Genomic DNA, 26799 nt, shown 5'->3' with positions numbered 1-26799 from the left:
TAAAAATTAAAAATTAAAGCAGGAAGAGAATAGTCCCTACCTTTCTCCAAACCAACGGAACCTAAAGAAGAAATAACTTCCGGTTCTAAACTGACGGATAGGAGTGAATGAATGCATGCCAAAACTGTAATTTGAGGGAAGGGGGGGCGCCTTGAATTGAGAGGTGTAGTTGAATATATTTAAGAAGAGAATTGAAGGAAGTTAGTTGGGAGGGAGCGAGATGGCATGCACGATGGCCAAATGGATAGATAGTCTCTCTGATGATGCATTCATTAAACGGTTGTGTTGTGTGAGGGTGGGGTTACCTCCTGCAATTAAGGCATCCACCCTTCTGCTGCTTCTCATAGGCTGATACGGGATGCCCACCCACACCCACTTCTTTTATTATTCCATTTCTTTTTTATTTGTCCGAGATGGAGATGGTGTTTGTTGATTTACATTTACCTCCACCATTCAGCCGACAGCCATACAATACTGCAGTAGTATTACACTATTCTATACTTAGTTTCTTCAAGGTGCGCCCTGCACTAGTTGCTTGCTTGCTTTTAAGTAGCCATCAAGAATTTCATGACTTGGATGTAACATGAGTACTTCTCATCGTTATCATGTGTTTTTCTTCTCTTTAGGATGGTGCATACGCTAAGTAGCAATATTTGAACATTTTTAGTGATTGGATGAATAAATGTTAAAAGTTGAAAATTAACATAAAATTAGTTAAGAACTAATAAGATTTGGGCAACTCAATCAAACTTTTTTCTTCTTTTTATGATAACCATAATCCAGATCCAAATGATTACTTTTATCATCTCCTCCCATTCAAATCATCCTGTAGTTACCTAACAAAATAAAATGGTTCGCTGATTTTCAGAAAAAATTGTGCCAAAAAAGACTTAGATAAAGTGTTAAATAAGTCATTATTCTTAAGTCTCAAGATTAATTTAACCACTATATATACTTTAAAAGAGTTAAAAAGGTCACTATATTTTTATATTTAGCCACTATGCTTTTAAAAATATCAAATAAGTCAAGTGTACTTTTAAATTTTAAACTACATTAGCTATTAAAGTAAATATATTTTTTTTAATATCATCTACTAAAATCTACAGAACTCCACACAATCTCAAACATGACCCATACAATTGTAATTTGTGTATTTTCAAAATATAATAACCAATTTAGTTCATACTCTTAAAAGTATAGTGACTTATTTGATCATTTTTATAGTACAATAACTAATTTGATCCTAAAATTAAAATACAATAGTTTATTTGACATTTCGCCAAAAAAATTTCATCTAAACTGACCACTACACATCTTTTTATATTTAAGCTATGCCAAACACCGTCTAAGTTCATCTATTTGTTTAAGGCAATAGAAGCAACAGAGAAAAAGTTAAATGGCATTTACATAGCTCAAAAATAAATAAATAAATACACATAATGGCATTTAAAATTGCAATATATGGACTTACATAGGACAAGCTGGATGGGACGTATCAATAAATAGTGAGCTGCTTTCTGGGAGTTTACGCGGGCTGCAAAGTAAAATTCTATCAGCAGTCAACCAATGTTGTGAATCTTGATTTTTTCATCACTAATTGGATGCATCAACATTCTGAATATCCATCCCTCCTCCATGCAGGTGGTGGTTAAGCAACGACTCAATGTGCTTAACTTCTTTGGGTAAAGACCCACTAAGGACCTGTTTCCAGCATGAGGAGATCATTAGACCCTATGTAATGCATAAAACCACTGGCATTCAAACAAAATATATGAAAAAATAATAATTTTCCCTCGTGGTTCCGGAACAATTCCAGATCTGAGTTGCCCAAAAAGCAACACATCTAAGTGATTCTGATCTTTGAATGTGACTTCTTTTGGCTCTTCTTCTTTCTCGTCTATCTTTGGTATGCAAACCAAACCCAATCCTTGTTAAATTAATAGTATGAACCACAAGCAACTACAATTTTAAATATAATACGACATTCAATTACATAAAATTTACAATGATAACAATATTTACGATATAATCTCTAAACAAATCACTCAATATTTCAATGCTTGGGAAGTACTAGGTGAAACAAGGTTAATTATTTTCTTTCAATAATATTAGGATAAAAGTTTCGGTGGACTAAAATAAATAACTGTGTTAGAAGTTGTACTTGAAGTTTATAGTATTAGGATGAAAAAAAAAATATTGAAGATAGCATTTATATAGAAAAAGTACCCAGTTGTAACTACAAAAAATGAGAACTGACCGACCCCACTTTCTTCCATTTATCTCTCTGCTTTGCTTTGCATTTTGTCAAACTTTCAAACATATTCTTATAGTGAAGTACTTCATAATCTTTCCGAGAGTTTAGATGTGTTTTGGAATGTTTATTGTAAACATTTAAATTTTGATTTTCCCAATAAAGTTTGATGTAGTTCTATAAAGTCAACAAAAACATTTCGCATCTGGACTTAACTATCATCTTCTCTAGTTAGGCCTGTTATAGTATTATAGTAACAGGAAGTCATCAACTATGAGCCATACCTCGCATCCTGATTCCGTGATTAGGACTTCATCCTCAATCCTTATCCCAATGCCTTGGTATCTGCATTTTACATAACATACAAGTTGCAACTTTGACTTCAATGACAAATCTGATAAGAAAAGGTAATGGAGATGCTTTGGCATCATCATCCACAATAAGTTTGTAGCACTTTATGACATAGAGCATAACAATTCAAAAGCAAAAACTAACGAAGAAAATATTGTGAAAATAAATTCATAGTTACTGAAAAATAAAGAAATGAATTAGGGGAGAAATAAAAATGTTAATAAGACAACTTTCTTTTATCATTGGGATGGGAGAGACTCACTTTAACATTCTGTCATCATACAGGGAACCTCATTAGTGAATACAAAATTAACAGGAAGAACTGGTAATACAAAACTAATTCATAATCACAGGAGAAAAAACAATATATTGGGCAAATCGTTGGACATAATAAAAAAATGAATTTAGTCCGGTCGGGTACTGGAGGAAGAGAACTACCGAATGACCATTTTGGGGAGAGGGGCGCAAGCAGGACTAAGTCCACATTTATCACGTCAAACAAAAAAAATTAAGTTTATGTTTGTGCTTACTTGTTTTAAGTGATGCCTATTAAAATAAAAATGAACACCAGAAATCATATGACAAGGTAGCCAAGCCCCAGAAATGACGTGTCAAGATCTATGATACAAAGGAATTCTCCATGTATAATTGTCAGGTGCAAAACCCATCTAAATCTTTCTTCCCATCCAAGGCATAAAGCACAGCTCGAACTAAAATGTTCAGACTTGCAAAAATCTCAACTTAAAGAGCAAACATTTATTGATGAAGCGACAAAGTACCTCTCTGGACAACTAAAACCAGCAGGGATGTAAACACCGGGTTCAATTGTTATAACCTGTCGTACAAAAAAATAAACAAAAAAAATTGCAGGATGAGTGAATACTGCTAATAATAAGAATTCTCTTTTAAATCAAAGCAGTGAATCTCAGTTGAAAAGCAAACATGTAGCCAGAAACATCCACGGTTGAAGACCTGAATTAAAAATTCAGTATGGAGAAACAAGCCTAATTTGGCAATCTGTTACATGCTTAGAGAAAGCCCATCCTAGTCGTATGAAAGGAGCAACTTTGAGTCCTATCTATGACACCTGATAAACATTAACATGCCAAAGGCCAATCTCTAGACAAAATATGTTCACATCCGGACTGTGAAGGCTGAGGAGAACTTGCACCAACATTCTGGCTGTGGCTTGATAATGGCATTGCAAAAACAACTCTTTTCAGAAGAAGTCATATCACAGGCTTTTCTGCTATCATTTAAAATGGACTCGTAAGGTGAATAAGGGTGAGAACATGCGGAGGGAATACTGAGCCGCTTAAAATTACAATGGGACTGTATCAAGATTCTGCACTAAGTCCATACTTATTTTCTTTAGTAATCGATGAACTCATTAAACACATTCAAAACAGAGGTAACATGGTGTATGCTATTTGCAGATGACATAGTGTTGGTGGATGAAACAAAAGAGGGAGTGAACACTAAGCTTGAGTTGTGGAGAAACAACTTAGAATTTAAGGCTGCGTTCTTTTTACTTTTTAATTTTGAGTTTTGAATTCATTTTTAGTTTTTTATTTTAGTAGTCTATTTTTAGAAAATTGAAAATGCGTTCTCTTTGTTATTTTGAAAAACTATTTCTTAAAATAAAAAATTAGAAAACGCATTCTCTTTGAAATTTTAAAAATAAATTTTTAATGATATTTTATTCAATAAATTTGATTATTCAATAAATTGAAAATATTTAATGTTAATATATTATTAAAAAATATATATACATTTTAAGGTTAATGAATTTTGTAATATTTTTTTCCATTACAATAATAAAATATGAATAAATAAATAAGTAAATGTGTTTTGAGTTTAGAGTTTGTTTTGGATGAAAACACTTTTGTTGTTTTGAGTTTTCTTTATAATTTTTTTTTGTTTTCAAAAATGCATTTTTAAAAATAGCAAAGAGAACGCGTTTTCATTATTTTGAAAAATTGAAAACTAAAAATGACTTGAAAACAGCAAAGAGAACGCAACCTAAGGGATTTAAATTAAATAGAAGGAAAATAGAATATATGGAATGTAAATTTAGTAAAAATACAAGAGTGGAGGATGTTATAATAAAATTGGAAGACCAAATTATACAAAGAAAAGACCATTTTCGATATTTGAGATCAGTGATTCAAAAAGATGGAGAAATTCACGAGAATGTCACGCATAGAATTAAGGCAGGTTGACTAAAATGGAAAAATGCATCGGGGGTGTTAAGTGATGGTAAAATCCCATTAAAACTGAAAGAAAAATTTTATAGGATAGCTATAAGACCAGTTTTGTTGTATGACTCAGAATGTTGGGCAGTCAAATACCAGCATGAGCAAAAGATAAGCGTAGCGGAGATGGAGATGCTAAGATGGATGTGCGGCCATACAAGAAAAAATAAAATTAGAAATGAGGTCATTCGTAATAAGGTATGAGTAGTACCAATCGAGAAGAAGATGAGAGAGACTAGACTAAAATGGTTTGGTCATGTGATAAGAAGACTAAGAGACGCTCCTGTGAGGAGAGTTGATGAAACGGAACAATTAGTCAAAAAAAGAGGTAGAGGCAGACTCAAGAAGACTTTGAGAGAGATGTTAAAATTTGATATGAAATGTATGAGCCTAAATGAAGATATGACAAAAGACAGAAATATATGAAAGTTTAGAATTCATGTAGTCGACCCCACATAGTGGGATAAAGGCCGGATATGTTGTTGTTGTTGTTGTAAGGTGAATAAAGTTTTTGTTAGATATTTAAAAATGCACAGTTTCCATCAATGCATAATGGATCCAGCTATGCTACCCAGTAGAGACAGAAGAAACAGCGAGTACATCTGGTTGCTCGTCACAACCCAATTCACATTGTAGTCAATTGGAGAGGTTTTGGGTGTATTATTTGTCCCATGAACTGAAAAGTTAACTTCAACAAACGCTTTTTGGTAGAGGACCCATGGTGTTACAGGTGGTATAAGGGACAACAAAAGATCACTACCAAGTGGGTGCAGGCAAGGAAACTGTTCTGAGACTAGTTTGGGTCAGATTGAAATTTGAATTTTTGGCCTAGCAAGGATGCCAAGAATTAGGACAGTTTGTCACAACCCAATCCCACATTATTCAATCTATTGGGGACATCTTGGGTATATTACTTGGTCTGCCCAAAAATCACCTTCAATTAGCATTTTGAATGAGGACCCATGGTGTTAGATTGTTCTAAGGCCTTAATTGGCTACACCAGAGGGAAGACAAAAGGTCTGACCAATGTTAAAATGTCCACCTGCATGACTAACCTTACTTCTATTGTCCATGCATCAGCATATGAAGAAACATGAACAGATGTACCATAAATTGCACAGTAGTTGCATATAAGGTAAAGCATCAAGCCTCTCAGTAAATAAAATATTAAAGGTTGAAAAATTCAAGTCATTCATCAGTCAGACAACTTACAACGCCTGGTTTCAAAGGACGGTCATAACTGATTGTAGAACAGTCATGAACATCCATTCCCAGATAGTGACCTGGAAAAGGCAGAGAGAGAGAGAGATTAATGACTGCTATAGTACAAGACAAAATATTACTTATCAAATAAAAACTGAGACATGGGAATATAATCTTGGACTAATAATTCTGAATTAAAAACATACACAGCCTGTGCCCTGAATAGGTAAGAAAAAACCTATATTAGTAATGGTAAGAAAAAACCTATATTAGTTGGGTTCAGCTGATGGTAACTGCGATGTCTGTCATCTTTCAAAATTCCAATCTCCTTCAAGCCTTTGCGCATCTTATCAACCTATTCCATGTAGCATGAATACTAATAAAAACTCATTACTAAGAAGCCAAGTGTTAATGGCAGCTTCAAGGTGCTCTTAGTTGATCAGTCAAGTATGAACAGGAATCAGCGTTAAAGAAAAGCATTCCCCTACAGAAAGGAAAATAAACTGTCCACCTAGGAGGTGCCTCAAGGTAAAAAGACAATCAGAAAGTAGAAAAATAAGTATGATTTCTAAAATATGACTTGCATAGCACTTCAACTAGTAAATTAGTGTTAGTTTATGCAGAGTGCTGAGCTGTGGCATGATTGCACATGCAATATGTAACCGCCGGAAAACCATCCTTCTAACCCGGTTGAATGACACCCACATTTCCACTAAAATCACATGAATTTCAGAATAATAGAGAAAGACATGCAAGTAACAATTAAATAAGATCAAGACAATGTGCGAAACTGCAGTGTGAATATAGGGGCCAAAGTTACAGTTACACAAGTTACTACAACCACTATTAGAGCTAATTGTCTTTAATAAGAAATCAAATGTAGTAACAGAAAGAACCAAAGTTAAAATCATCAGAAACACTAATGGGACTCTATGTAAAGCATATGAAACAAGGAAAATTTTATCACACAATTTAGTATGAGATAAGGGCATAAGGAATATGGATAGTGTGTTGAGACTTGTGTTAAAAAAGAAAAAGGGGACATCACGTACCCAGACAAAAAAAAAAAAGTGACATGAGCATGCTGACCACAATCTAAGAATAAAAGCATTGGTGGTTATGTAATTAAACTAATTAAACATAGGATCAGCTGACAAATAAATTGTTTGCCTCTTTCGGTAAAAACAGCATAACACCAAGCCTTTGTCCCACTAGGTGGGAGTCAACTACATCAATCCTAACTACATTTCTATCTATGGCTCTTTCTTTTTATAAGGCCCTTAGAACTCATATCTTACCTAAGTAGGCAAAATTATTTGCTTCTCTCAGCAAATAAAAATAACGTATCAAGCCTTTATCCCACTATTTTCGGGATTGGCTTCATTAATTCTAACTCACAATTCATTTTTATCTATGGCCTTATCTTTTGTAAGAAAAAGATAATCAAAATTTCCTTCTTTATGAAAGTGTGAATGTTTCCCATTATAGCTTCCAACATTCTGAAGATCACCCCATACATGACAATTCCTCCACACTTCACAGGTAAAATTTCATTGACTTTTACTGTATTCTACTAATAATTGAACACTGTTTACAACAGTTGGATACCTGTTTGGAGACAAGTCCAGTTCAAGAAGGAGAAGATGAGGACAAATAAAAAGAAAATAGAAAATAAAAAACCTTCATGTTTTATCAGTGTCAATTTTGCAAGAGCCAATTGATTGCAAAGGAAAATACCAATTGCATTGTTTAAGCCATACCGAATAGTAGTGAATTTGCCCAATGCTCAAGCCAGGCTTGCAAAGGTCCAGACACTCCTTGTTTGTCTCTAAAATAAGATCATAAAGTTCTCCCTAAAATAAAAAATATCCAAATTGTATGTCATTAATCAATGCTTTGCCAGTGATTGGGCAAAAGGGATATCAAGAAAAATTGAAAATAAAATGGGTCCAGCAAACTTCAAGTCTTGTATAGGATACTTGAGAAATATTTCAGTACATGTGAACAACTAAAAAATAAGAAAGAATGGGCACTTTTCATCTTAAAAGTATGTTGTTAGTCGGAATAAAAATGTATTCGAATATGGATATAGAAGAGTAATGACTAATATAATGTTTGGCATATACTGATGTAGAACCCAAACCAAAAGAAATAAAAGTAATCCCGATTACTCAAAACCAATATCACTATTCAATATTATTCATCAAAATCTATCCTTCAATACTTCATTGAAGGATTATTTATAGACAATTAATAGATATAAACCTATTCTAACAAGAATTTCTTTCTAACTAGGATTCCTTGGTATTTAAGCTAATAAAGATAATCCTAATCTAATTAGGATTCTAGGACATAAAATAAATTAAAAGAAACTATGAAACAAATTAAAATAAAAAAATAATAAAACAATATCAATTTTTTACTTTTACACCTAAAATTTGTTTCCCAAAATATTTATCTCTATAACTTCATTATTCTCCCCCAGTTGAAAAGAACTCAACTCTGACGAGTTAGACTATAAATACCCCAAGAGCTCAGAATCTAGGATGTGGAAATCCTCTTCAGTAATCCTAGTTGACCAATTGCCCTTAAGACCACCAATTTTTTTCTGTCAGCATTCTGTGCTGATAGCGCCTGGTCAGTTGTACAGATATCTTATGCAACATTTTAAATTTAATAGAAGTTCTTTGTTTAAATTATTCAACACGGTAATCTTTAGTTTTTTTTTTTTTTTTTATTAGTTCATCTATCATCTACTCCTACAGTCTTACTTCCATTTCAAAAACCCCCACTGATCCCTTAGTTCTTGGATATACTTCGTCTAAGTGAAGACATGAATACACAGGTAATTATGCAGCTGTCTTTCTTGAACATGTAGGCACTCAACTAGGTTACGTGGCACATGTGCCTTGGATGTCCAAGACGATTTGACATAAAATATGGTCGACTGCTTCAATTCTATTTGGACTAATGGGGTGATGGGATCCCAAAATTGATTCACTGAAACTGAATTTCAACAGTCCGATTACAAGAAGAACTGGGCGTTCGAGAGGTCCTTCACTCTCCCAAAACTCAATACAAGAAAAATGATATCCCCTTTCTTTCATTCCCCCCCCTACATATTCTTCCCCCTCTCCTCCCCAACTAAATTCTGTTACACGCACTTGCTCCCTTCCCTGCCCTTACGCAACATGGCTGGCTGTTATGCCAGCCATCCAATTTACCCCCTTGCCCCTACCCCTTGCCCCTTGGACCTTCTTTGGTAAGTCAAGAAAACCGGGGGCCTATCATTACTTCCCCCCCCCCCCCCCCCCCCCCCAAACTGTCACCTTGTCCTCAAGGTGGAAAAGAGGAAATTGCTGCTGGATTAAGTGGTAAGGTTCCCAAGTAGCTTCCAATGGGGGTAGCCCTTTCCATTGTATGAGCACCTCGAACTCTTGTGAGTTCTTTCCGGATCTTGATCACACTCCCAGCACTGCCTCTGGTTCCACCAGCATCTCAAGGTCTTCAGTAAGCTGTTGAGGAAGCTCCACATTAGCTTCCAATGCCCCTCTTTCCTCTCGTAGATGTGATACATGAAATACCGGATGAATTGGACAATGAGATGGAAGTTTCAGCTTATAAGCTAGTGGACCTACTTCCTTCTCAACTTGAAATGGACCATAATAGTGGGCAGCCAACGATTTTTGTCGATAGGGCCTTAACTTCAAATAAACCCAATCCCCCTCCTTGTACTTTACCTCCTTTCTTTTCAGATCTGCCCTCTTTTTCATCACAGCTTGTGCTCTTATCAGTTGGGTCTTCAATTCCTCAAGAATTAGGTCTCTCTCAACCAGCTGTTGTTCCACCATTGAAACAGGGGTGGTTCCCTTCTCAAACCTCAATAAGTGTGGTGGTTCTCGCCCATACACTGCTTGAAATGGAGTCACCTTGGCAGCAGTGTGGTAGGAGGTGTTATACCATAATTCAGCCCAAGGTAGCCATATGTACCAAGCTTTCGGTTTTGAGGAAGCAAAACAACGAAAGTAGGTTTCTAAAGTTCAGTTAAGTACCTCAGTTTGCCCATCCATTTGAGGGTGATAGGCTGTGCTTCTGTTGAGTTTGGTACCTTGTAGTCGAAACATCTCCTCCCAAAATTTGCTCATGAAAATTTTGTCTCTATCCGATACTATGGACCTTGGAATTCCATGAAGTCTCACCACTTCTTTAATAAAAATTCCAGTCACCTCCCTAGCTGTAAATGAGTGCTTAAGCCTAATGAAATGCTCGTACTTACTAAGTCTGTCCACCACCACCAAAATGGAATCCATCTTGCCTGACTTCGGCAACCCTTCAATGAAGTCCATAGCAATGTCGTCCCAAATTTGGGTTGGGATTGGGAGAGGCTGCAAAAGTCCCCCGGGGGCTAAAGCCATATACTTATTTTGTTCGCAAATCGAGCAATCCCTTGCGTATTTGTGTATTTCCTTCTTCATTCCCTGCCAACAAACATTTGCTGCTACCCTCTTGTAGGTTTTTAGGAATCCAGAGTGTCCCCCTATGCTGCCATCATGCCCCTCATGAAGTAACAATGGAATGAGAGTGGAGCCCTTGGGTAAGTACAGCCTACCCTTGTAAAGGAGAAAATTGTCCACTAGCTGGAAGTTAGGGTGTGAATTAGAATCAACCTGAAGCTCCCAAATAAGTTTTTGCAGTCTTACATCAGCCTTCAATTCATTGGCTAACTTATCCATTTGGACCACTTTAGGCACTGTTAAGGCCATTATTTGTGCTGGGTGGCAGATCCTAGATAACCCATTAGCAGCCTTGTTTTCCAATCCGGGCCGATATTGTATCTCAAATTGAAACCCCAACAATTTCACCATCCATTTCAAGTATTCCGGACTCACTATCCGTTGTTCTATTAAGTATTTGAGACTCCTTTGATCTATTCGTACTACAAACTTCCGCCCTAATAAGTAATGTCTCCATTTTTTGACAACAAACACTATGGCCATTAATTCCCTCTCGTAAACAGATTTTTTTCTCCCCAACTGATTGAAAGCATGACTGAAATAAGCAATAGGCCTTTGCTCTTGCATTAATACAGCCCCCATACCTTGTCCCGATGCATTAGTCTCAATAACGAAGGGCTTCCCAAAGTCCGGTAAGGCTAAGACGGGTAGGGATACCATTTTAACCTTAAGTTGTTAGAAGACCTGCTCGGCTGCCTCATCCCAAAAGAAGTTATTCTTCCTCAACCTCCCCGTTAGTGGCCTTGCTAACCTGCCATAATCCCGCACAAATCGTCTATAATACCCCGTAAGTCCAAGGAACCCCCTCAATTCCTTAACTGATGTACGAGTAGGCCACTCTAGCATGGCTTGTATCTTACTTTGATCAGTTGAAACCCTGAGATGAGATATAATGTGGCCTAAATATTCGATTTCCAACTGTCCAAAAATGCATTTCTTCCTATTGGCAAAGAGCTGGTTGTTCACTAGTACCTTTAAGACACAACGTAGATGATGGGCGTGCTGTTCGAAATCCCTGCTATACACCAATATGTCATCAAAGAACACCAACACAAAACGTAGTAAATAATCTCTAAAAATATCATTCATCAAAGATTGGAAGGTGACTGGCACATTTGTTAGCCCGAATAGCATTACTAGGAACTTGTAATGCCCGTCATGAGTCCGAAAAGCTGTCTTGGGAACATCTTCCGACTTAACTCTAATCTGTGATGGTAACCAGATTTTAAATCGAGCTTGGAGAAGACCCTAGCACCATGCAACTCATCAAGTAACTCCTCTATCACAGGTATAGGAAATTTATCCGGTATAGTGACCTTGTTCAAGGCCCTATAGTCCACACAGAAACGCCACCCTCCATCCTTCTTTTTAACCAACAAAACCGGACTCGAGAATGGGCTGGAACTAGGCTGTATAATTCCAGCCCCCAGCATCTCTCCCATCAGCTGCTCAATTTCATTTTTTTGCAAATAGAAGTATCGGTAGGGCCTTACATTCACTAGTGTGGTTCCCGGAACCAGGTTGATGATGTGATCTTTCCTCCTACAAGGTGGCAGCCCCTCCGGTGTCGAAAAAACCTTCTCAAACTCAGCCAACACCCCCCCTGGCACTTCTGGAACTGCCTCTTGAGCTTCTTTGATCCCTGCTGCCATGGTTCCCAACTCTAACAGCATTCCTTCCCCATTTTCCCTAAAGGCCTTTGCCATTGCCTTCAAGGATACCAAGGTCTTACTCAAGCTAGGGTCCCCTTGTAAGGTGACTGTCATGCCTCCTACCTGAAATTTCATTGTGAGAGCCTTTCAATCCACATTCATTTTACCAACAGCCGCTAGCCACTTCATCCCTAAAATCACATCCGAACTTCCCAAGTCCAGAGGTAAGAAATCCTCTATGAGTTGCAGATTTTGGAGATTAAGCTTCACTCCCTTGCAAATTCCAGCCCCTTGCACTGCTATTCCAGTCCCTATAATTACTCCATAACCAGTTGTCTTCTCCCTTGGTAATGCCAATTGCCGCACCAGCTCGCTTGCTATGAAGTTATGAGTTGCCCCACCATCTATGAGCACCACCACCAGCTGCCCCTCGATGTCTCCCTTGAGCTTCATAGTTTGTGGTGTAGTCAAGCCCACCACCGAATTCATGGAGAGCTCAATTACCTCCCCATCCTGTCCCGGCTCTCCTACTAACTCTTCCAACCTTTCGTCCCCTTCCACCTCTTCATCATATATCATCATTACTTGCAGCTCTTTGTTTCTGCACTTGTGGCCTATAATATACTTCTCATCATATCGAAAACATAGGCCCTTATCTCTTTTTGCCTTCCACTCCGCCTCGCTAAGCCGCTTGAAGGGTGGATTACCCCCTCGCCCATAGGTTTGTGGCCGATTTGGGTTAGGAGGATGGATTGTTGTCAGTTTTTGGGGCTGTTGTGAGGGTGGCAGAATTCCCCCTCTCTAGAAAATTGAGATCGGGTTTGGCCCAGCCGATCCCTTGTTTGAACCTGCTCCAACTGCCCCTCCCCGAACCACTTGATTTCGCTCCTCTATCCGTTGGGCTAAGTCCATCATCTGCCCCAAACCCCTTGGCCTCAACACCCTCAACTCAGCCTTGATTTCAAGTTTTAACCCATTTATGAAATGCCCTTCTAGCATGGCTTCCGACAAGTTTTCAAGAGGAGATGCCAATGTCTCGAAGCATTGGCGGTACTCCATGACAGTTCCCTTCTGCCGGAGGGCTATAAACCTTTCCTCAGCAGAGCCTTCTTGGGTGGGTAGGAAGCGACTTCTCAATAGAAACTTGAAGTCCTCCCAGCCTCTAACCCTTCACCGTTTTTCCTCCCATTGGAACCACGACAGAGCAGCTCCCTCCAAACACAAAGCCGCTGCATCTACCTTCTCCTCATCAGTCATCCCCGTCACCGCAAAATATCGTTCGACTCTGAATATCCAGCTGTCTGGATAGTCGCCTTCGAAGAGAGGCATCTCCAAACGTCGCCTTCTGATTTCCGGCCGCCAACTCCCATCGCCACCACTTGTCTCGGCGCGCCGTATTCCCACATCCGAGGTCGCCTCGGAATCTTGAAAGAATTCCGTAGGCTGGCTTCCCATCTTCTCCTTGCTTTTCCGCTCCCGTTCCTACTCTTCCCACTTCGTTCTCATCCATGCAAACTGCTCCAACAGGTTCGAGACATTCTTCTCCACCGTTTGTATCTCACCCCTCATGGCCTCCACTCCCAGTTGCATGCCTTCCATCGTCCCTTCTATTTCTCCAACTCGGTCAGTCAAGTTCACCATCAAGATCAGTGATGCTCTAATACCAAAATGATGGGATCCCAAAATCGATTCACTGAAACTGAATTTCAACAGTCCGATTACAAGAAGAACTGGGCGTTCGAGAGGCCCTTCACTCTCCCAAAACTCAATACAAGAAAAATGATATCCCCTCTCTTTCATTCCCCCCCTACATATTCTTCCCCCTCTCCTCCCCAACTGAATTTTGTTACACGCGCTTGCTGGGTTGTTACACAACCCAACAATTTCCCTTCCCTGCCCTTACGCAACATGGCTGGCTGTTATGCTAGCCATCCAATTTACCCCCTTGCCCCTACCCCTTGCCCCTTGGACCTTCTTTGGTAAGTCAAGAAAACCGGGGGCCTATCATGGGGCTTGTTCCTCAAAGGTTTCATCCCATGTACCCTTGGTCATGATGCTATCTCCATGGCAGCTTTATGGTACACCATCCTTCAATGGTCATCTTGACCATGGCAGCCTCATGTGGCACCATTCTTTTTGTGGCACCTTCTTGCGTTGCCATCTTGTTTTTGGCCAAGAAAATATTTGCCATGATATCTCATTGCCTTCTGTAGACATTCTATACTTTGGATTCTAGAGGAAAAAATTTATGTTCCAATTTTCTAGATTGGAAATTAGGTTTCTATATTTCTAAACTTGGAACATGCTGTCAAGTCTCAAGAATGAGACTTGCACTTGCAGATTTATCAGAAGAGAAAGGAGAAAGAACAGAGAGAGAGAGATAGAGAGATAATTTTGGAGGGAGAGAGAGAATTTGAGAGGAAAAGAATTCAATATCATTCACCAATGAATTCCCATCCTCGTGACTAAGCCTTTTATATGCTCTTCCCTGCGATTCCAACTTGCCAAGGGGTAAAATAGTAATGCTAACATCAACTAACAATTTTGTTGGCTCCCGCCTTACATTTGAATTTTCAAAAAAAAATTACAAATAGACCCTCGGGCCTCGGGTCATGACACTCCCCCACCCTTCAAATCAATTCTTGTCCTAAAAAATTTTAGAGTAGACCCATAGTTCTGGGGAATTACTTCAACAGCTTCGATAGGTACTCCCAAGTGGTGTGGTCGGGCTGTAGTTGTGACCATTGGACTAGAACTTAGGTCAAGGGCACTATTCCTTGATAGATCACTCTCTTGTCTAGGATAGCTCTTGGCTCCAAGGTCTCTTCTAACTCATCCTTCATGGCTGGTAGTTGTTGGCTAGTGAAAGCACCCTGCTCAATGGACTTTTTGAGCAATGATTATTCTGGGAGGCAACTTCAGTTTATAGGCCACTTTCCCCACCTTTGACTTAACGGTGTAGGGCCCAAAGTACTTGAGACTGAGTTTGGATGCGGGTGTGGCAGTGAAGGGTTTTCATAAGAACCTCTTCATCTTAAGGAACACCCTATCCCCCACCTCAAAAGCCCTGTCACTCCTTTTTCTGTCCGCCTCTTGATTCATTTTGTTATGTGCCGTGGCCAATTCTTTCTTGAGGGTGGCTAGCATATCTTGCCTTTGCTACAAATACTATTGCTAAACTGGTAGTAGAGTTGGCTATAGCAGGTAAGATAGGAGGCTTGTGTCCAAACACTACATCAAATGGACTTCTCTTGATAGCACTGTGGAAGCATAAGTTGTACCACCACTGAGCTAGTGGCAGCCAATGGTTCCAGCTCTTTGGCTTGGTGAAACACATGCATCTGAGGTAAGTCTCTAAACATTGGTTGACCCTCTCCATCTCTCCATCTGACTGGGGGTGGTAGGCGATAGATAGGTGTAATCCCACTCCCAGCTTTTTAAACAACTCTTACCAAAAGTTGCTAGTGAATATCTTGTCCTTATCCGATACAATGGACTTAGGAATTCCATGTAGCCTTACCACTGAGTCTAAGGATACCCTTGCCACTTCCTGGGCTGAAAAAGGGTGTGTGAGGCTTAGGAAATGCCCAAATTTTGTCAGTCAGTCTACCATCACTAGTATCACATCATTTCCTTCCGATTTGGGCAATCGTTCCACAAAGTCCATTGAGATGCCTTCCCATGCTTGCTCTAGAATCTATAAGGGTTGTAAGAGACCGAAGTATGGCACTTGTTCATGCTTGCATCTTTGGCATGTCTAACATGCCAAGACAAATTCTATTACATCTTTCTTTTGTTTTGGGTAAAAGAACAGTTGTTTTACCTTGTGATGAGTGGCCTTGATTCTTGAGTGCCCTCCTACAGGTGAGTAGTGGAGTGATTGAAGTATCCTCTCCTTTAATTCTCTGTCATCTCCCATTACCAACCTCCCCTGAAATCTAATCAAGCCATTAGACAGTGAGTACCCTTGATTTCCCGATGGTTGAGCAGCAAGTTGGGGCAAAAGATCCCTCAGCCAATTTGTCTGGTCATAGCTTTGCACAAGTTCCTTCACCCATTCGAGTGCCACTGCTGTAATGGCATGGCAGCTACCCTCACTCTCACTACTTCCCCTTCTAGATAGAGCATTAGTTGCTACATTCTCCTTTCCCTGGCGGTAAAGGATGGTATAGTCTAACCCCATAAGTTTGGAGACCCCCTTCCTTTGTAGCCGAGACTATAGCCTTTGTTGGGACAAGAACCTTAGGCTCTCGTGATCGATCTTGATCACAAATGGGTTACCCTCCAAATATTGTCTCCATTTGTCCACAACCTTTAGCACTGCTAGTAATTCTTTATCATACACATTCCACCCCAAATGCCTCGGAGCCAAGGCTTGGCTGATGTATGCTATAGGCTTTCCTTCCTGCATCAGCACTGCTCCTATCCCCTTCTCACAAGCATCTGTCTCTATGATGAATTGTTTGGAAAAATCCAGGAGTGCCAACATAGTGGCTTGAGTCATGGCCTTCTTGAGTGCCAAGAAGGTTGCCTCTACTTGGGGATTCCAATGGAAGCCATCCTTCTTGAGAAGATCTGTCAATGGCCTACTAACAACCCCATAGTGCCTTATGAACTCTCTGTAATACCCAGTTAGACCCAAAAACCCTCTAAGCTCTTTCACAAATAGAGGTCTAAGCCACTTTACCATAGTTGTGACCTTACTGGGATCTGTTTTAACACCCCGCCTAATGATTATATGCCCCAAATATCCCACCTCATTCTTGGTAAAGATACACTTAGATAGTTTGACATATAGTTGGTTGTATCTAAGGACCTCAAATGCAGTTCGAAGGTGGGTTAAATGTTGTTCTAAGTTTGGGCTGTATATTAGGATATCATAAAAAAAGACTAGGATAAATTTTCGAAGGTATGGGGTAAAGATTTGGTTCATGAGAGCTTGGAAGGTGGATGGAGCATTTGTAAGCCTAAAAGGCATGATAACAAACTCATACAAGCCTTGGTGAGTCTGGAAGGCTATTTTAGGCTTCATTCGGATTTTATGATATCCGGATCTGAGGCCTAATTTGGAGAATACTTTGGCTCCAACCAATTCATCTAATAGGTCATCAATGAGAGGAATTGGGAATTTATTTTTAATGGTATGAGAGTTGAGTCGACGATAGTCAACACAAAATCTCCAAGAACCATCCTTCTTTTTTACTAACAAGACAATGGATGCAAAAGAACTTTGGCTTGGCTATATAAAAGAAGTGGCTAGCATGTTAGAAATTTGTTTCTCGATTTCTACCTTTTATGCGGGTGAGTATCGATATGCTCGTACGTTAATTGGGGTGGTTTGGGGTTTGGCATGGTCCAAGGGTCTTGGGGAGGTGGGGAATTAGGCTCAGCGAATAGGCCCTTAAATTCTTCCAAGAGTAAGTGCAAGCTATCTAAAGTATTTACCTGAGAAGAACAGGGGCTGGATTCCTCCTTCCTTTCTGTTTGAGCCTCCTTCTCCTTTGCTGATCCATCCCTCTCCACCTGCATGGATAGAGTAAAGTTGCGAGATCTGTCCCCCTTTGTTTTTCAACAGCTTTTGCAACTGCTCCCCTTAATTAGATTGCATTCCCCTTGTTCCAAACTGGCTATCAATGTTAGCTTTTTCCCTTCCATCTCCACTGTCACTTCCAGCTTATTGAAACGTCAATGGGCTAACCGTCCTCATCCAGTCCACCCCTAGCACAATATCACAACCCCCAAGTTCAAGGACCCTTAAATCAGCCTCCTTGCATAATCCATTTAAAGTCAACACACAGTGACTATACATTTTGTCCATTGGCCATAGTTACTAACAGTGGGGTGATGAGTCATCTTACACATCAGTTCAGAGGCTATAGCTTCATTCAAGAAGTTATGGGTGCTTTTACTATTTATAAGCACCATTAGTTTCCTCTTCCCCACCTGTCCTCTCACTTTAATGATCTTCCCGGTAGGGCCTCCTTTGAGTGCATGAAAGGAGATTTCTCCCCCTTCTTGACCTTGCTCCTCCTTAGGTGCCTCCTCTAACTTCTCACCCTTCTTTTCCTCTTCATTATTCTCCATTTCTTCCTCATCCTCATCCTTCCCTTCCATGTTGAGTAGGTGCCTCCTACATTGATGCCCCAAGCTGTATTTTTCACTGCACCTATAACATAACCCCATCAACCTCCTCTACTGCAATGTAGTATTTCTGTTGGTTGTTGAATTAGAGCCCCCTTATGTCCACCTATGCCGTAACTAGCACTAGAGCCTTAGAATTTCCTCCAGTCAAGGGCCCAATAAAAGTGAATGCCCTGTCTTAGTCCTCTTGAAAATGACCTCTAGAGTTAGCTCTTGTAGCCTGGCCTTCTCTATCGCCTCCCTCACCGTGGCCGGCATTGTCATGTTCACCATGGACCTTAATCATCCTTAAGGTCACTAATGAAGCTTGAAACAAAGTACTGATCTGTAAGAGTGGGCTGAGCACTCCACATCAATGCCCCCAATTCCTCAAACTTTTCCTGGTACTCAGTGATCGTACCCTCTTGTCTAAGTTTATTAAACTCCTTAATAATGCCAGCCATGTTCCTTTCCCCGAAATGAATGCACAATTCCTCCGCAAAATCAATTCACCTAGCCCCCATACCCCTAGATCTAGACTATCCTTGGTACCGACAATTAGCCACATCGTTTAGATAGGCTATAGCAAGGGTGATCTTTTGGTTCTCAAGGATACTATAGTATTGGAAATACCTCTCGCACCTACAGATCCACCATCGTGGTTTGGATCCCTCAAACAGAGGTATATCTAGCCTCGGCATAGGTCCTTGGCTAGATCTAGGGGAATTCAACTCCCTTACTTGGTCACTAGTCTCTTCAAAGTGTGAATTCCAACCTCTGTTGTACCCAGAGGCCTCAGCAGAATTCCTTGGCCAGACATCCTAGCCTCTAAAACGGATTGGGGAGGGAATTCTGTTAGCAATCGAAATTGTGGGAGTGCTTATCACGCTGCTGATCCATTGATCTAGAGACTCTATTTGCCTCGCTAACTCCCTCAAAACTCCATCTCGGGATGCCACCATGTCCTCCCTCAACTCCTCACAAATTGCTCTCACTTCCCCCCTACTCTGTGACACCGCTTCCTCAGTTTGAGTCAACCCAAACTCTATTGCCTCCATTCAATTCTCTACTTGCTTCAATCTAGTGTGTCAAGCCTCCCAATTGAGACTTCAATCTTCCAGAACAAGTAAGAGAATAGAGGGAGAGATAATGAGAGAGAATTTGGATGGAGAATAGAGAGAGAGAGTTTTGGAGGGAAAGAATTCAATGTTATTTCATACTTGAATTCCCATCCTCGCGCTTATGAGCCTTATATAGGTTGGTCCCCTACGATTACATTCATACCGAGGGTAGAATCATATAGCTACCGTTAACAAATTCAATTGGCTCCTGTTAATACAGCTTAAAAGTTTCAAAAAATTACAATACGACCCTTGGGTCATGACATAGTGCCTACTGCCATTTGATCCCCTAACTTCGTTTGGACCGTAATTCCACTCAATTCCATCCTAACGTCACCGGATCACAATCGAGGATGACTGACTCTGATACCAATTGTCAAGTCTCGAGAATCAGACTTACGCTTGCAGATTTATCAGAAGAGAAAAGAGAAAGAAACGAGAAAGAATAGAGAGAGAGATAGAGAGAATTTTGGAGGGAGAGAGAATTTGAGAGGGAAAGAATTCAATATCATTCACTAATGAATTCCCATCCTCATGACTAAGCCTTTTATAGGGTCTTCCCTGCAGTTACAACTTGTCGAGGGGTAGAATAGTAATGCTAACATCAACTAACAATTATGTTGGCTCCCACCTTACATTTGAATTTTCAAAAAAAATTACAAATAGGCCCTCAGGTTGTGACACGCTTTCAAAATTTTTTATGGAAAATGAAAAATAGAGATTTTATAGAAATTTGGATATGGAAAACTATAAATTATTTTCTACAACTAAACAGTCACATAAGGTCTTTCCTAAATTTTCTCAGATCATTTGGGGTTGAAAAATAAATATCTCAAACTCAAGGGTTCAAATTGTGATTAACTAAACTCCTTTTTTATTTCCTTAATGGGTCACATAAAACCCCCAATTGGATCCTCACGGGCTCTAATTGGGTAATCAAGGATTCCTATTTTGAACGGGCTAAGCCCCACTTCGATTCCTCATTACAATGAATGCATCTACGAGGGATTTGATTTCTTCGACAAAGAGCCTCTTTTGGAGTTGTTGTCATCAAATGAGGGTTGATAGATGGTCGACAACCTGCATGGTGATCAACAATGGTTGTGATGCTCTCTTATGTGTCAGTAACTCAAACGAAATGAACAAAAAGCGAAAAGATGACCAAGAACAGTTCTTACCTTAGTTCATTGCCAGTGAAGAATCCAATATACTTTTTGACCCTCTTGCAACTCTTCTTCCTCCTTAGCTTCATTGCTGCCTTCTTCTTGCTTCGAACCACCAAGAATCTTCTCACAAATAAATCTCTCTCAAAATACCAATTGCTTATTGTGATTATTCAAACCCTCTAGACTAGATTTTAAATAGCATCTGAAGACTTATACAATCCTTCCAGAATTTAGATTCCTTCATTTCTTTTGTTTCTAATTATTTGTGAATCCTAATCCGTCTCAAATCCTATTCTAATAATCTACAATTTGCCACTTGGACTCAATCCTAATTCCACTCATTCATCAACAATTGGTCATCACCATTTGCATTAGTTTTACAAATCCTTTCGTATTTTGGATTTTGTTTCATTTCTTTATTTTTTTCCAGATGTTACAAGACATTCCTATGAGAAGGGTGGATGGAATGGAAGAAATTTGTAGGAAAAATGATATAATGATAGAGATGATTGGCGGGTTAAAATTCATAAAATCCATTGCACTTGATGAGATTAAAAGCTTAGTGTTTTGATGTTTCCCCGATGTCTAGAAAACATTATCACAATATTTCATTTTCAAGCAAAGTGAAAGAACACATCAAAGAGATATTTTCAACCTATCACAAAACAGCAGCTTTTTCCTTGGGGGCGGGGGGGACCACTTCCAGTAGGCCTATTCTCAACAGAAATACTTTTAGTTATTGACCTTCTTCTTGTTTGTCTTGTTTTGCAAACTCGTGAGTAAACTTGTAGAAAGAAGTGTCCCATCAGTGGCACACACATTTCATTAACATTGAATTGATTGCTTCTTATAGCTAGTATGACAAAGTGCCACACACAGTATGCTTAGAAAACTATTATATTTGATGTGCTTTGTTTGGCATGAGCATAACATTACAGCTTTTCAGGGCATTGAACATTTACTTTCAAGGAAATTGCACCTGTTCCCTTTTTATTGTGGTTAAGAAAGGATATTCCTTTTACATCTTGCTTGCTGCCGTGCCAAAAGCTTAGTCTACCTCTATGTGAGAAGAAAGGTTCAAACCCAAAAGCAAACACATTAAGGAAAGTGGTAATGGTTAGGCCTCTGCAACACCTTGAATTAATGAGGACAGGTCCAGAACTGTGAAGAACCTTTCTTTTCTTTTCTTTTCCCCTTCTTATTGCAACTAAGATTGCTGTGTATGCCAAAAAAAAAAGGGAAAGAAAGAAAGAAAATAACTACATACATGAATGGGAGAAAAGCTTCCACAAGGTGGCCAGGTGCGAGTGATGTCACTAACATAACCATGCAATTCACATCCAATGTCCATTAAAACAAGGTCCCCATCCTTGATCTGGTAAAAGAAATGATAACCAATCATCTTTCATGAATACTATGTTTATACAGAAAAAAGAAAAATAAATAGCAGCTGACAATCAATAAACTTACTTTCTGGTCATTTCGAGAATAATGTATAACAGTACCATTAGGTCCACCACCAACCACAGGGTTAAATCTGTTTAATGTGAAAACAGAAAGCTTGAAATCAGAAGTGGAATCCCTGATTACTATATGATGGCAATGCGTGGAGGCCAATAGTAATTTATTTTCATTACAGTCAACATCTTTCCCTGGGACTAAGGCTTGTGATTATTGTTGTCTTGTACAACCAACTTGTTTACGTAAAGTAAAATACATAATAATAAAGGAAGTTGGTATGGTAGTGATGGGGGTCTCCAAATGATATTGCTTTCAGAGTTTCAAAAGATCCACACAAGGACAAAAAGCTTACGCCATTTTCTGGGCACCTCTCATTTTGCATTCATATTCAACTCTAGCAGACAGCATACTCTCATAAGGAAATGCCTTTGAATGCAACATTGTTTGTAAAAGAGCCTATTGAAGACAACAAAAATATATTAGCAAATATTTGAATAAATGGTGGCTCATAATTTAAACAAGAAAGTTTTAAATGTCTAAGTACCTGGCAACCTATTGCTGCAGAGTCTCTCATTAACTTGAGCTCAGCCGGTGATTTTATCCATCGGGCTTCATGGGTGTACACAGAAAAATCTTTCACTTTGCCATCATTATCAGCCTTTTGGAAGGCCTCTAATTCTGTGTAAGCCGGTGTGGCTGTTTTGACATTATGGAACAAGTTGGAGGAACTTCTTATCATATCCGGAAGGATCTGCAGGCACATATAAAAATAAATAAATAGAATAAAGGGACAAAAGTGGCTGGCGTGGACTAAGCCCTCCCAAAATCTTTGAGAGTTTTTGACAGAAATGACATTTTGAAGGCTTTATGGTCAATAGACTGTCAAATTGGGCCAACATTGACACTGAGAGATGAAACGAGGAGAGTAAATGGGATTGGATAGCCCAGTAATCCCAGCCCTAAACAATGGCTACTAAGCGTATGTTTGTCGAACAATGTAGCAAAACACCTACTTAAAACACCTCAATACCCCCTAATAAATGGAATAGGAGGGAGGGAAAGCAGGTAGGTTATTGGTGACACATTCAACATTCTACAATTGTTGATAGCACATGTTGAAATGTCAACCAAATATTAAGTTTATCTATGTCTATATGCATCCAAACTCTTGCTTGATATGCTGGTGCTCTACTCTTTGCTAAAACCATATCACATTGCCCAACAAAAGATTTTCTGTGATGAGGGAGGCAACACTATCTACAACAGAAATTGAAGCAAAACTAACAAATTGCTGAATATTCAATGTCACTTTCAAGAATCTTAAGAGTCCTGTGCCATTCTCAAAACAAAATTCCTATACTCTGAATTTTTTTCTGTCCAAAAAAATCTACCTTGTAAGCATTTTCCTATGTGTCATATACTATGCAATAATGCCTGCTGAAGGCTCAGGTGCTGCATGCTAGCATGCATGTCAATCACTAGAGGGACGCTATGGTGACGGAATAAGGACTCTCAAGTGCTAACCATGAGATACTCACAGGGGCAACATTCCCTTCTATCACTTCTGAAATGGCTCAACTTTCTATTACAAGGAAGAAGTGGTAAATGAAATTCCACTTAACCAAGTTGTACCCTTTTACTTGTCGCTTCCACCATAAAAAGCTAGTGATCTTCTTTGCAAGTGAACTGTGTTTCTTCACAAGTAATTGTATGTGTGTGATCGCCTGGGATAGTGGGAACCTATAGTGCTTGGTTTGCTACAGAATTGGCAAATGCCATAGCTAAACAACAGCCTCATCATGTGTAGTTACCTCAAACATGAACAAGACCATGCCCGTTGCTCATCCCATTCTAAGCCCATTGGTTTTGAATCTACTAATCTAAGTTAGTTATGTTCACATATGGCCACATTCTTGACAACTGATCCCATGACACCAAATGCATCATTCACTCCTTGTAGCATTTGTCTGGCCAGACTCTTCCAACTCCCTTTTAGACCCTCTCCACAATTAATATGCGCTACTCTTGGTATTTTGATCTACTCCGATGCATCTATATACCCATGTCAATAAATGCAAAAACATGCATAGCCATATATCAAAGGAAGTTAGTCATTCGTTGTTTCTCACGAAAAAAAAAAAAAAAATACCATTCATTGTTTCTCACAAAAAAAAAAAAACCCAGCAATCCCATGTGATTCCAACCTTCAATGGTTGGAATAAACAAAAGCCAATGTTGAAAACTATTAACTTATGAGTTGCTACTTAGTTGAATGTTGATTTAGCATTTGATTGTGCACCACCGCTCCAATGTTGCAGACAATTTCATCATTGCTCACTCCTAATTGTTTGGTAGAGCTACAGTGTTTCCTGGATTCTTTATCCTCTCTTTGTTTCAGCAGTCCTAGCACACTTACAGAGTACTGTTCAGCAGTACCATTTTTATTTTTATTTTTTTTTAAGGGGGGGGGGGGGGGGGGGGGGGGGGGGGGCTCAAATACTTTTCCAACATCCTAAATGGAAAACATAAGAAATTCACCTTCTGCAATCTGTTCATTGAATATGATTGTTCAGCCTTGAACATGTCTAAAGCTGCCTCAACTCCAGCAATCTTTCCTTGCCAAATAACATCCTAAAGCATTTAAGACATGATTAGTAAATCATCAAGTTGCTTTTTCTATCTTTTTGTTCATCAATCACATAATATAGACATGTGTTTTCTTGTTTTCAATATATTCAAAACAAAATGTAGCCTCCATTTGCATAATATAATTATCACAAGCACATGCTTATAAGTGACATATTTTAAATAGAAGATTCAGTGGGAAGTCAATATTTGAACATAAGTTGATACCAGAATTGAAATTAAGACCTCTAAAGTTGTTCCAGTTCATCTTACTTTTTAGTTTTTTTTATTTTTAATGTGAATTTTTTATTTTAAGAAAAAAAATAGTTCTTCAGGTAAGTAGTAATTAACCAAAATCTGAATATGCAAAATTAACAAATCAAATAGCAACATAATTCTACATGGAAGATATGGTCAAAATCAAATATTTAAAAAATTAGTCTGAAAATAAGCATAATTTCGTGTAGAAAATATAATTAGATTACATGTCTAAGAAAAGTGTAGTTAAACCCCAAGCCACAAAAACTTTTGCTGCAAAAGTTTTTAATCCCACATGGAGTATAAGGAGAATTCCTAGGTTACAAATCTGGGCATACATGAGGGCTTGCTTCTGGCATAAACATGCATAAACCACAATCATGACCTAAAACTGCTACACCTCCAGGTTGTTGGCAGCCTGTAATGTAGAAATAATCAGCATCCTGTCGAAACATGTAAGGGACAACATCAGTCATCATCTTCACAGGTGCAGCTGCAATTATTGCAAAACTCTTCTCCGGAAGAAGCTCCAATAATCTCTTCCTTCTCAACAAATATTCTTCACTAGTTATGCCAGGCGTTATTTCCCCTTCCTTAAGTAACTATAATCAGAGGCAAGGGAATCTAGTAAGTAGAAAATAAAAATGCTTCACTAAACCATACTGGAATGATAGATCCTGCAAAGCAATACCTCTGGGTGGGAAGCAGCAGTAGGCTGCCCTACATCAGGGACGTTCTTGGTGGAATATAGACGGCATCTGGCTGCCTTTTTATTCAAATAAACAGACTATAAATAATACGAACATGGAAAAAGGTGCATGAATAAATTTGCACAATTCAATGACAAACATAACACAGAAAGTCCAATTTGAACTAAAAGCACGTCAAAATCCACTCATATTAGACGTGAAAATACAGAAAAGAGAAAAATTACCTAAAAAGATACCCTACATAATATTAACATTTAAATTTTGTCTATAAGGAAATGCTTGAAGTTCAAAAGGCAAGAAATAGAAATGAACATTCATAACGAAACAGCTTTACAATATTCTTTTTCTCAACATTTGAAAGACTGATGGAGACCAAAAACTGCACTTGAGTTCAAAAATAAACCAACAATATCATTAGAAGTATGTGTGCGTGCGTTTGCATACACATACATATATATGCAAACGAACCTGGTCAACTGAAATCCTCTGCAGCAATTTTATGCGGAGAATTCGCATTTGGACCTTTTCTCTTCCTCCACAGTCTCGAGTTCCTCGTTGTACTTATGTGCGTCTGTGCGCGCATACAATCTCTCTCTCTCTCTCCCTCTCTCGTATCAGCAGATTCAGCACTGCTTTTGCTCTGTTCTTGCTAGCAAGATCCAACCATTCTCGGGTTAGGGTTTTTGGTCCCTGTGTTCTCTGTATTTGCTTATCCGCCCCTTGAATTCTGCCATTATTTGTCACATCATGCCAACGAATTTAGGGAAAGTGTGACGGTGAAGTGAGAAATGCATTAACTTTTAGCATTTAGGGCGAGACTCGGGCAAGAAATGATAATTTTCAATTTGATTTGATTTGTTCGAAAAGATGCATTATAAAATATAATGCTGCGTTCTCTTTATTATTTTTTATGTTATTTTTAATTTTTAATTTTTTAAAATAACCAAAACGCGTTCTTTTTATTGTTTTTAAAAATATATTTTTGAAAACAAAAAAAATTGTAAAAAAAACTCAAAACAACAAAAAATTGTTTTGAGTGTTTTCATCCAAAATAAACTCAAAACTCAAAACACATTTATTTATTTATTTATTCATATTTTATTATTGTAATA

The 26799-nt window shown here is 38.7% G+C and overlaps 1 protein-coding gene across 4 annotated transcripts; it reads right to left on the bottom strand.

The window, feature by feature from the left end:
- Positions 1-1385: 1385 nt before the first annotated feature.
- Positions 1386-26452, bottom strand: LOC127801557 (intermediate cleaving peptidase 55, mitochondrial). 4 transcript variants are annotated; one of them, XM_052336797.1, is made up of 14 exons: positions 26156-26440; positions 25669-25743; positions 25316-25579; positions 24633-24725; positions 22639-22845; positions 22447-22550; positions 22104-22170; positions 21901-22008; positions 7821-7913; positions 6325-6415; positions 6070-6140; positions 3382-3437; positions 2536-2596; positions 1386-1701 (listed from the first exon to the last, which is right to left on the bottom strand). In XM_052336797.1, the coding sequence occupies exons 1-14, from the start codon at positions 26201-26203 to the stop codon at positions 1594-1596; spliced, it is 1446 nt and encodes a 481-aa protein (XP_052192757.1). In that variant the 5' UTR covers positions 26204-26440; the 3' UTR covers positions 1386-1593. The 4 variants fall into 4 exon arrangements, with proteins under 4 accessions (XP_052192757.1, XP_052192759.1, XP_052192758.1 ...); XM_052336799.1 differs by lacking the exon at positions 1386-1701 and adding an exon at positions 1710-1901 and having other exon boundaries at positions 25378-25579; positions 25669-25739; positions 26156-26452; XM_052336798.1 differs by lacking the exon at positions 1386-1701 and adding an exon at positions 1710-1901 and having other exon boundaries at positions 25669-25739; positions 26156-26449.
- Positions 26453-26799: the final 347 nt, after the last annotated feature.

This window comes from Diospyros lotus, chromosome 5, assembly GCF_014633365.1.
Source record: "Diospyros lotus cultivar Yz01 chromosome 5, ASM1463336v1, whole genome shotgun sequence".
Lineage (NCBI taxonomy): Eukaryota > Viridiplantae > Streptophyta > Magnoliopsida > Ericales > Ebenaceae > Diospyros > Diospyros lotus.
The sequence above is the reverse complement of the archived record's forward strand: the minus strand, read 5'-3'. Positions and strand labels throughout refer to the sequence as shown.

Bases quoted from the DNA above. Each gene is read 5' to 3' on its own strand.
- LOC127801557 (XM_052336796.1), bottom strand. From the start codon at position 26,203: ATGCGAATTCTCCGCATAAAATTGCTGCAGAGGATTTCAGTTGACCAG. The intron at 25,744-26,155 runs GTTCGTTTGCAT...TTGAATAAAAAG, and splicing joins AGAGGATTTCAGTTGACCAG to GCAGCCAGATGCCGTCTATA. The intron at 22,171-22,446 runs GTAAGCTTTTTG...CACATTAAACAG, and splicing joins AGAGGTGCCCAGAAAATGGC to ATTTAACCCTGTGGTTGGTG.